Source organism: Eurosta solidaginis, chromosome 5, assembly GCF_040869045.1.
Source record: "Eurosta solidaginis isolate ZX-2024a chromosome 5, ASM4086904v1, whole genome shotgun sequence".
NCBI lineage: Eukaryota > Metazoa > Arthropoda > Insecta > Diptera > Tephritidae > Eurosta > Eurosta solidaginis.
Window position 1 is genome coordinate 208,322,582 of NC_090323.1, and position 12,386 is coordinate 208,334,967.

The window sequence follows — 12,386 nt, forward strand, 5'->3', positions numbered from 1 at the left end:
AGTCTAGCAAATGTTGGGAAATTTGATCTTTTGCTTCTATTTACATTCATCAGAGATAGCAATGTTTTTTTTTTTTTTTTTTTTTTTTTTTTTGAGGACTACTATGAAGTTATCCGATTAAACGCATGTAATTCCACCCGGAACTCACTAAGGGCATTCACAATGGACAAAACTGTATCCGACGGGTAGTGCGAGAAGTTCTCATGCACGCCCTCTTAGCCTAACTTAACCCCATTTTGTAACCAATTCATCCTAATGAGGTTCAATTGGAACCGTATTGATTTTGTTCGCGAAATTTCGACGTGGTTATAAAAATATGTAATCCGTTGCGTAAATGCAAACCAAAGTTTGGACATAGAATCGCGGCAGAATCTCTAGTAATTAGCGAAACGCTTAGCATCAATAAATGAGCCTTAATGACTCACAAAAATTAGGCTTAAGTCCTTTGATTTTCCCTAAAAAATTCTTGAAGTCTTTATCACTTTTAACTTTTACTTTTTACTTTACTTTAAAAGCATCGAACCTCCCCCTGCCATAGCTTAAACTCTCACTATGTATTTTACATCGAAAGGTTTCATTAAATAATTTCAATTTTGTCTTTTTCATTTTTACTGTCCCATTTGAACCGTATCTGCTGTTCATATCTCTACTCCACCCACCACTTACCTCTATCCTGCGCAGTAAGCAAGGACGATGACAGCGTCTGCTTTAGCTTTCCAAAAGTGCCACCTGCATCGGGTTGATTTGGTGTGGATGGCGTCTCATCGGTGGTGACCATCTGTAGAAAAAAAGAGCAAAATCGAAAAAAAAAATAACGAGTGAATGTGGTTTGCGGGGAGAGGCATAAATATACATTTTTGTCATTGTTATAAATTCTTAAATTGCAAGTAGATAATTGAAAAATCTGATGAAAAATGTGTAGTTAAACTGCAAATGGTGCGCCGTTACCGTTATTACGAGGCGTGTAGATATTGATATTACCGTTGTTGGTATGTTTGACTTTAAGATGTTGTTGTTGTTGCTATTAAACTTGCTCTTTTATTGCGTCGCAGGTGCATTATTTTAATTAAATTTTAAAGGTAAAAAAAATTTAGCTCACGTTCTTTTGGTTATAAAAAATGCTATAAAGTGGGTGTGTATATCTATAGCTTATCGAGGAATTGTTGTGCAGTAACGGTGTGCTTGTGTGAAGGCTCCAATCATGTGTAAATGCTGAAACGACCTGAAATTTTTCTGTTGTTTGATCTATGTGCTTATACATTTATATAGTTCTTAAACGTTTTTTATGGATTGATTTCTGAAAAGAGGACAGAGTTTGATGTATAACCAAGTTTACTGCTTTTTGGAAAAGGATTGCATGGAATATCTACTTAGCATCCGTTAACAGGGCCGTAAAGGCTGAAAGTCCCCTTTTCCATACAGTCGGCTGCATGGGATATACCACATTTATATCACTAATTTTTTTCCATTTCTCCGGAAAACCCACAAACCTGCAAGTGTCCTGCCGAGTACGTCGAAAAGGCAGCTGGAAAGGCAGAATAATTTTTGTTGAGAAGCTTTGATGACAGATATATCTTACAGGGACTGCCAACCCACCGCCAAGTGGAAACCTCGTTTAGAAAAATATTTTTAAATATTTTAGAAGTCTATGACGTACCGTCCATAAAACTACTCGTATCCCAAGAAAAATTTTCACACTCCGTAAACGCAACATCGTATATCTTTTCTTGAAGCTTGTAGTAATGAACCTCCACCATAGATATGCTTGGTACCTTCCAATTCTATGCATGTATGTTCGGCTTGTGGTACTGCAATGGAAGCAGCGCATGCACACACTTCGCCACACAAGATATCCATACCTAGGTCTTTGATATAAAGGGCTCAACGTGGCTCCAGACGTCTTCAATAGTGCCACTAGAGTTTTGAAAAAAATCCCCCTAATCCATAAAAGCACGCGATACATTTCCATTTTATCAATGTGACCCCACTGGAACCTACTTTGAATCTAAGAGACACAGAACCTACTTTTTCTTGCAGATCTAATCCTCTATATCAACATCTGCCGAAAAGAATTTGTAACATCAATTAGCTTTACAGCCCGGTACTACCTTACCTCGTCTCTCATCTTCTGAAGAAAATTCGGAAGCAGATCTTTAAATTGTATTGAATCAATATAAATACAAGGCCAGAAATACATTCGAGAAGATTTGGAACTCATATTTCATTTTTGCTAAAAATTGGCGGCACTGGACCTTAATACTTTAAGCCGAATTCGAACGGCATCTGCAATAGATGAATTTTTTCATGGCAGAATTACACACGGAGTGTTTTCCAAACCACTGCAGAGAGGCGACCACACTTCGACCGTTTTTTTTTAATCGAAGCCTGTTTTTATAAGAATTTTTTGAAAAAGTTTGTCTTTCCCAGCCTCCAACCCAGGAGCAAGCACGCTACCACCACACCACGACGGCCGTCACTAACTCACATTTCTTCTCCGAATATACCTAAAGGAAGTTACCTTCCATTGGTTTATAACTTGCCTCATCTGTTGTTATCTCTTTCCTCAGCAAATCTCCAAATTTGGCATCATATTTTTTCTGTGCAGTTTGCGCCCAATCTGTACTTTATTATACTCAGCTGAGCAGAGCTCACAGAGTATATTAACTTTGTTCGCATAACGGTAATTCCTAACGGCATAAACTAATCGAGATAGATATAGACTTCTATATATCAAAATTATCTAGGTGAAAAAAGAAATTCATTTAGCCATGTCCGTCCATCCGTCCGTCCGTCCGCCTGTAAACACGATAACTTGAGTAAATTTTGATGCAATTTGGTATCTAGGTTCCTAGGTTCATATCAGATCGCTATTTAAAATGAATGAAATCGGACCATAGCTACGCCCACTTTTTCGATATCGAAAATTTCGAAAAACCGAAAAAGTGCGATAATTCATTACCAAAGACGGGTAAAGCGATAAAACTTGGTAGGTGCATTGACCTTATGACGCAAAACAGAAAACTAGTAAATTTTGAGCAATGGGCGTGGCACCGCCCACTTTTAAAAGAAGGTAATTCGTTACCTAAGACGGGTAAAGCGATAAAACTTGGTAGGTGCATTGACCTTATGACGCAAACCAGAAAATTAGTAAATTTTGGGCAATGGGCGTGGCACCGCCCACTTTTAAAAGAAGGTAATTTAAAAGTTTTGCAAACTATAATTGGGCACTCGTTGAGGATATCATGATGAAATTTGGCAGGCACGCTGCTCCTATTACTATATGTGCGCTAAATAAAAATTAGCAAAATCGGATGACGAACACGCCCACTTAAAAAAAAATTTTTTTAAAGTCAAATTTTAACAAAAAATTTAAAATTTTTAGAGTATATAAGTAAATTATGCCAACATTCAACTCCAGTAATAATATGGTGCAAGCAAATATAAAAATAAAACAAAATTTCAAAATGGGCGTGGCTCCGCCCTTTTTCATTTACTTCGTCTAGAATACTTTGAAGGCCATAAATCGAACTAAAATTTACCAATCCATGTGAAATTTGGTGTGTGCATAGACTCTATGACGATAACTGTTTTCTGTGAAAATAGGCGAAATCGGTTGAAGCCACGCCCAGTTTTTATACACAGTCGATCGTCTGTCATTCCGCTCGGCCGTTAACACGATAAATTGAGCAAAAATCGATATATCTTTACTAAACTTAGTTCTCGTACTTATCTGAACTCACTTTATATTGGTATAAAATATGGCCGAAATCCGACTATGACCACGCCCACTTTTGCGATATCGAAAATAAAAAAAAAAAAATAAATGTAAGGTGCGATAACCTCCGAAGATATCTAAGGCCGAGCTTCTCTTCCAATTTGCGCCGTGCTCCTCTTGATTTTCCCTACAAATTGGCCGGACGGGACCTATATGATTTTATGCCGACTCCGAACGGCATCTGCAAGGCAGATGAGTTTTCACTGAGAGCTTTTCATGGCAGAAATACACCCGGAGCGCTTGCCAAACACTGCCGAGGGGCGACCCCGCTTAGAAAAATTTTCTTCTAATTGAAAAACCTTATTTAATAATTTGGGAAAAATTTAAACAACGTGACATCAGGACGATTATTAAAAAATCATACAAACAGACAAAATTGGTTAATTCGTTGTAGTTCTATAAATAGAACGAAAACAGCAACAAAAACCAAAGTTTCTTTGAAAACCGCCGTACCAAGCATAGCTTTAACACATAATTGCATACGAAGTATGCAATGTGTAAAAGATTAAAATATGCATAAAGAAGGCAATTGGGAAAGACTTCACAACAGGCATGACGTAGCTGAATGCGTTTACAACCATTTCAACTATCGTAGGGGTGCGAGTTCGACTCCCACTCCCGGGAGAAAAGGCTTTGAAGAGATTTACAAGGTATAATCGAAACAGCTGTCGCCTTGTCCGTCCTGATGTCACGTTGTTTAAATTTTTCCCAAATTATTAAATAAATTATAAAATTAAAAAATTGCTTCAAATAAATGTTTTCATACATTTAAAAAAAAGCAATATGGGCAATCCCCGATTATTAAAAAATCTGAAAAACCTTATTTCTAAAATTTTTGATGTTGCTTTGCCCGGGGTTTGAACCCAGGGCATCCGGTGTGGTAGGCGGAGCACGCTACCAATCGAAAATTACGAAACGGAAAAAAATGCCATACTTCTGTACCAAATATGAAAAAAGACTTGGATTGGTTTTTTGAAGCAAAATATAACTTTAGAAAAAACTTTGTAAAATGGATGTGACACCTACCATATCAAGTAGAAGAAAATGAAAAAGTTCTGCAGGGCGAAATGAAAAGCCCTTGGAGTCTTGGCAGGAATACTGTCCGTGGTATTACATATATAAATAAATTAACGATACCCGACAAATGATGTTCGGGGTCACCCTGATCCACATTTCGGTCGATATCTCGAAAACGCTTTCACATATACAACTAAGGGCCACTCCCTTTTAAAACCCTCATTAATACCTTTAATTTGGTACCCATATCGTACAACACACATTCTAGAGTCAGCCCTGGCCCACCTTTATTGCGATATCCTGAAATTGCGTCCACCTATAGAACTATGGCGCACTCCCTTTTAAAATGCTCTTTAATACCTTCCATTTGAAACCAATATCATACAAACACATTCCAGGGCTACCCTAGGTTCATTTTGCTAAATGGTAATTTTCCCTTATTTTGTCTCCAAAGCTCTCAGGTGAGTATGTAATGTTCGGTTACACCCGAACTTAGCCTTTGTTACTTGTTTTTAGTTGTGAATGTCTTTTCATTGCGGTAATCCTCTTTTATGACTCTGGGACTAGATACTTTCTAACGTTTGGAAGCCCTTGTATAATTCAGCCGATCGTAGCCCTTAAATACTGCCAGAAGACCCTTCCGCCCTGCCAAGCCCTCTGCCATTCACTTGTAGTCCTGAACAACTCGCAATGTTGCCCGGTAACGAGAGAGTGAACTCAATAACACTTTAATACTATCGATCTCCAAGTCCATCTTATCGCAAGTAGAGTTGTAATCTGTTGTGGAATTCACTAACTTATCACGATGCGATTTGTCGAGATTTTAGTTAACGATTTTGTCGCTTGCCTTATCGATTGTAAGATTTACTAACTTAGTTTTAACGACTCGAAATAAGTGGTTTTTAAATTTCGTTTTAATAGTAGAGAGATGGCAGCACAGCTTAACGAAACCTAAAAAATGCGAAAAGCAGAAAAGGGATGCCAAAAATAAATAAAGGTCATTATTGTGCAATTTTTTACACATTTTAACAAAAGGTAAGTAAATGCGGTGTTAATTTCTTGTTTTTTTTTCTCTGTTGATATTGGAGTTATTCTTGTACCCCTTAATTGACTATCAAGTTCAGAAATAATATCATGAGCCAAGTCTGGGGTTAGTCGGTACCGCATTCGAAACTCCGTTGCTTTCAAGTGGAATGGGTTATCTACTTCTCAAAGAAGGTGTCTATTCACTGGCGATGGACTTAATAATTCTTATCCTGTTATATAACGTTCGCCAAGTACTCAAATGCGATATGATTTATAAAGCAGCCTTTCGTGTTTGAAAATATTTAATTAAAGTTCCGATTTTCTTTTTTAACTAAAATTGCTAGAAATATTAATTTCGTGATTTTTAACGCAGCCAGTTTACTTGCCGTTTGTTTAACAACACAGCTGATGGTCGATAAACAAATATCGATACAAAATAATTACTGAATAACGAAATCGTTATAGTTATCGATTCGCAAATAAAGCGATGGCAAACGTGGTTAAAAAGTTAGTGAATTCCACGTCTGACTTTTGACGATTCTCCCTGTATCTACGTCCTTATCTTCGTCAACAGTTTTTTGTTAAGCAATTTGGTCGAAAAGGCGAGCTCATCCGTGCCATATTCTATATGGAGACGAGTAACCAGGGATCCGTGCTGTGGTAAAGCCGGCGTTTCCTCCCAGTGCGCTTGATGCGGAAGGAGCCCTTCAAATAAACCCGAATAAACATTGTGGCTGTAAATCAGCCAATAACGTTTTCGCTTAAGAAGAGGGTCAGTAGTTGTTCGTTTCTGACCTCCTGTGGCCGTATTGTGTTGCAGGATCCTATAAATACTTGCGTTCAGAAAGTACCATGCCGATGCAACAAGTGCTCAATTGGCAAAGGATCTCTTCTGTATAGTATCTGAGAAAAGTACATCATTTGAACGATGCATGAAGATAATAAAAATTGTGTAAATAATAAGCGTGCTCAAGACGCAGTCGCGTCAATAAATATATTGATAGTCCGGTGGCCATTAAGGCAATAATCTCACAAAGTACTTCATCAAGAAGTGTTACGGAATGCATTGGAAAAACTTCACTCAGGCTGGACTATAGATATATATACTGGGTTCCCGGTCGTAAACCTATCCCAGAAGATAACGAAAAGGCCGATGAGTTGACAAAGGAGGGTGAAACACTAGCTGAAATTACGATAGACGTCGTAATCCGTTTGGGAGAAACTAAAAGGAGACAGGAGTTGCATATGATACATCCAGCGGGAAAGATGTGAACAAAAGCGCAGGGCTGTTAAATTTCTAAGATAACATGCAAAGCCTACGATAACTGACTCATAAAGTGGCTCATATCTCTAAAGAGAGACAACTTAAGGCTAACAATGGGCATACTAACTGGACACTGCCTTCTGGCGTCACATGCTCATAAGATGGGCCGCGTCAGTAACAGCAGGCATAGGAAAAGCGAGCTGAGGAAGAAACGGTTGAGCAGCACGTTCTATGTTCGTGTCCTGCGCTCACCAGGTCAAGGCTGCAGTTATCAGGGGCGGGAGAGTTAACAGATCTCGAGGCAGCAATTAATCCTAGAAAACATTTAGTATTTGCCAAGAGGATGGAGTTATTCTGTAAGATAAAAAAGTCTTGGTACCTGATTTGGGTTCTTACGTTTGGTCGCACAACGTATTCTGGTTACACTATAAACACATTCAGTCTATGTGAATTCTTTATTGACCGGCCAGTTCAACCTAAGCTTACCTTTTACGGGATGGAATAGTTCGTGCAACTTCACGCAGCTTGAAAGTATCCATATGGGTAGCCTCATGGTGTATTTAAACTAGATTTTTATCAGATGTGATCTGCTATTTATGGATTGAGCTTCAAACAATCTTTATCAATGTTAAACCACAACAATATCTTTAAAGAAGACTGGAAAGAGCTTCATAAGTCTCTATGAATAGAAGTCTTCCTCAATAGATTTAAAGCAGAAGTCTGGGCAATGGAATTATGCGAAGAGAAATGTCGAACAACCCAGATATTTGGGGCTATGTATTTGCTTTATAGTAATATTTGTGAAACCCAGAGCTGTAAAACAATTCTACCTTTTTCTTTTCCTTAGGTTATTTTTAAATGCACCTCTGGTAAAATAACAATCCAGGAGTATTGCACAGTGATGAAAAGTTTATATTGAGTCAACATAAGTTAGTCTAAGCATGGTCCTTTGTAAAACACTTCTAAGCCAACTTCAATGAAGACTTAAATTCATATGTGAAATATTTGGCCTAGGTAGTGCCGTCTGAAGGGGTGAGACTGGAAAAATTCGTTTATTTGATTTATACAGGCCACTCTAATGTACATATTTAAGAGTGTAGATTTTCACAAAACGCAATCGATTTTTTCGTACCTTTTATGAAGTTACGACTACAAGTGATTTGTGAGCAGATAATACGACATTTTATGACATTAGTTGATTTTATGATGCAATTATTTTTGGTTAAATAAAAGAAGAAAGAAACATTAAAAAAAAAAATACCAACGGAAATATAACGCCTACATGCACATTTACGTGAACTCAATACATAAAAACCATGAAAAGAAAATTGAATTTGTGGACATATCTGTGGTCAAAAGTCATAATCGCCTAAGTGGAGATAAGATGATTCGCAAAATTATATCTTTTGATATCTTATTTTACCCACTAAATAAACACTGACGATTTTAGATTTTTTAATTTATAACAGCCCATATTTGAAACATTGATCTTGAGTGATATTTGTGTATATTTCACGTTTATATTCGATATTTTAAGCGTTTTATACAACCTTTTTGACGATGTGATTTTATACTTAGTTTGTTGTGACTTGTGACCAAAGATGTATGCATGGATGTGTGTCTACTTCACTTCATTCTACTTCACTATCCTTTGTGTGAAAAAAGTACGTAACTAAATTTAGCGACGTATGTATGCATGTGTGTGTATAAATTTTGTGCACTCGTCACACATCTACTCTTTGACAACATGGCGGACCACAAACCAATGTGACCCCATTAATGACGATTAAATTAAATTAGAAAATAGTTTGCTTGTAAATTGGAAATATGAAAAGAAAGGCGCGTTCTGCGCCTTAGTACAAATGAGCATATCGAGCTTAGTAGGTGGTAATCAAAATTGCTTAAATCATAGTCAGGGCTTTCCTAAGCGACTAGTATTTATTTTACAGTATTTCCTTATAATGGCCTTATTCTTAAGCAATATTTAATGCAGCTAATAATTGATTCAAAAGCTCGTAGTTTTGTAGATTCTACGGAATTCTGTTACATTCATTAAAAAAACTATTTGTATTAATGAGTTTGGAATATAGCGTTGCATGCCACAGCTGCAATGCTCCGAGCGTGGACTCCATCTTTCAAGAACTAGAAAGCAACTCTGTCGAGGTGGATAGAAATTTCGCGTAGTTTCAAGTGAAGCTTAGAATACTATTACATCAAGCCTACAGAGTTTTTTAGTTAGGTAAACTTAACGAGTTGAAAATAGTCCGACAAAACTTTTCTCTTGTCGCTGCTCATTGTTCATGTTATGAGATATATTATTGAAGCGGCGAGGCAGCGTAAGTTGAAGTCAGTAAAGGCTCTACGTGTCCTCCAAAAAATAAATATATTATTCCCTGTTTTTAAGGCTAAACCTGCTCGTGTTTTGCTACTGCTACTAAAATTCTTAACACTACCTCTTTTCACACTTAAACTTCTAACCTTGCCCAATTCTGGCTAACCATAAGCTAGCCCCTTAATAAAAAATGTTCCCTTGAAAAGGATGAGCTAATACAAACTTTTAGGAGATGTCTTGAATATAAGCGAAAACTAATAACTAACACTTACTTAGAGGTTCCGTTTAGCAACCACGGCGTATAAAAGCTTACTTACGGATACCAACACAGTTTTATAGGACAAACAGGATGGCAAACAACAACGAGGTTCAATACCACATTAGAGATTAGAACAAAAGAACACCAACTTTGCGAATTACATGCTCGAAAATGAATGTTCCACAGAAGACATCAATAAAACAGTCAAGATTCTTCACATATAAGCAAAAGGCCGACGTATGAACGTACTCGAAAACATAGAAATCTACAAACAGAAAGCATTCGACGGTAGAAGAATAAACGAACATACAAACACCATTTCTGCCACAATATTTGAGAATTGAAGAAAAAAATAATCACACAGGTACAATAGAAAAACACACAAGAACAAATAAACACAAAACAAAGCTCACAAAGAAGGAAAAACTACTATAATTACTGATTTCTACCTGCCTCAGTCGGCCACACAAATCGATCAGTAAAAATAACCCTCGATTCTGAATGAACTTTACGAAATTTAAATACAAAACAAATGACAACAACAGATCAGAACGAGAATCGACACTGATGATGGCATAATGCCGATAACGGTTTGTCTCAAAACCAAATTTTACAAATAGTTCCAATATCTATCCGGAGTATCAATTCTCTTCAAATAGCAAAATGTGATTCAAAAATGAACACTAAATATTTTCGGGTACTTTGCCATAATGACAATTTAACGAGTTTAATAAATCAAGCACTTTTTTGACAAGTAAGTCAACTAACCTACTTGATTCTGTAAAACAAATAAAAAGTAAGAAACTAAATAAACTACTTATCGTGTAGAAAAACTCAAACCCCAAGAGTGTTAAGTGTATTAGAGAGTAGAGCAACAGTTGGAAAGCAAACATTTACTCAGTAATCGTGGATAAAATCGCGGCGTAAGTCTTATGTCTTTAATGTACACAAAATTTAAATGAGCACCTACTTGTCCTTGTAATGAGCACCAATTTATGGAATATACAAATGTACTCACTGTTACAAGCGCGTAACTGCTTGTACACACAAATTTAAATAAGCACTTTCTCTTAAGTTAATGATGCTCGTTGTTGCGTATACGCCATGGTGTTCGCAATTTTGCAGTGTCAGTACATACTAGAATGGATAATAGTGAGACAGTTTTAAAATGGCCTTAAATTTTACAATATTCATTTACTTAAGATATTACAATTATTTTAATATGCTCAAGACAGTAACAGTATATAAATATCAGCTTTTTATGGTGTTGCTTTTCTTGTTATGGGCTGAGGCATTTATTGTTTTATAGGTGAGTTTTGGTTAGGTTAGTTTGAGTAAGATCAGCTAAAATTACTTAGAAAATGAGTGCATAGCGGCGTCGAAAACCATTGGTGTCTTTAATGATTTAGCCTCAAATGTGATTGGCCTCGACCATATAAGTTAACACAGCAGTATGTATATCTTCACTTTAATTCATTACAAACATACATACATACATATATGCCCGTACAGCAGTGGCTGTACGCCGGCATTCAATTGCATTTTGCATGCAAACATAAATATCATCACACAATGCTGCTGTGGCTAACTAAACACTTCGCTTAAATACGCTTTTGTCATACCGACACTTCGGGATAACCGAAGCAAAATCGTCAGTCAAGAAAACTTGAACAGTTGGTCGATAAAAAGTACTTAAGCGAGGTAGTTTCCTTAGAAAGGCAACTAGAATTATTAAAGTGGAAAAAGTGTTTAGTGAATAAAATTAAATAAAGTGTTTAACTAAAACAAAGTGTTTCATTTGTGAAGCGGTTTCCAGGCACCAACCAAAGAGATCAAAATTTCGATCCAAAGAGATCAAAAACTTGTGCCCTGGAAACAGCATTTACTAACTGGCGCCCAACTCAAGTGGCTTTCGTCACCCAATAAAAAAAAAAAAAAAAAAAAACTTTTTGCCTGCGCTTCGGCCAACAACAAACTTTGAATGTGTACTATGAAAACAATACATGTGTAAAAAATAGTTTGCGCTTTATAAAAATTTACGGCCAACAAGAACAATACGTGCGTGCCGAAAAAAATGAAAAATAGTTTGCGCTTTACAACAAACAATACATGTGTGAACAAATTGACATATTTTGCGCTTTATAAACGGCCAACAACAACAAGTTTTACCTGTGTACCGCCCAAAAATAGTTTACGCTTTATAATTGTGTGCAAAAACATATAGTTGCACTTTATAACAAACATTACTTGCGTGCCAAATTTTTTTTGCGCTTTATAAAATTAAGCGGCCAACAACAACAAACAATACTTGTGTGCCGCCCAAAAAATTAGCTTAACATTAACTATGTGCAAAAAATTATATAATTTGCGACTACCAACAACAAACATTACATGTGTGGAAAAAATAGTTTGCGGCTAACAACAACAAACATTACTTACAAAAAATATAACGCGCCCTATAAAACAAACGTTATGTGAGGTGTAGTAGCTCAAACACTCGAGCCCAATAAATCCTTTGCGGAATGTTGCGAAATATAAACTTTTTGCAAGCAAAAAGCATGTGCTAAAATCTGAATGTCAAATTATTCACTATAAAGTGAATAAGTGCATCACAAAGTAGTATTATAAACTGAGCCATTTTAAACACGTGGAGACGAGATTGTTCGTAAACACAAATATATGAACAAGCGTGGAAAACCAACAACACTCAGTT

The 12,386-nt window shown here is 36.6% G+C and overlaps 1 protein-coding gene across 2 annotated transcripts in view; it reads right to left on the reverse strand.

Moving 5' to 3' along the window:
- Positions 1-12,386, reverse strand: part of Fife (regulating synaptic membrane exocytosis protein fife) — a 297,378-nt gene that overhangs the window by 250,467 nt on the left and 34,525 nt on the right. For both annotated transcript variants that reach the window (XM_067787840.1, XM_067787838.1), the window contains exon 2: positions 667-778. In XM_067787840.1, the coding sequence (XP_067643941.1) occupies positions 667-778 (112 nt within the window). The remainder of the gene's footprint in view (positions 1-666; positions 779-12,386) is intronic.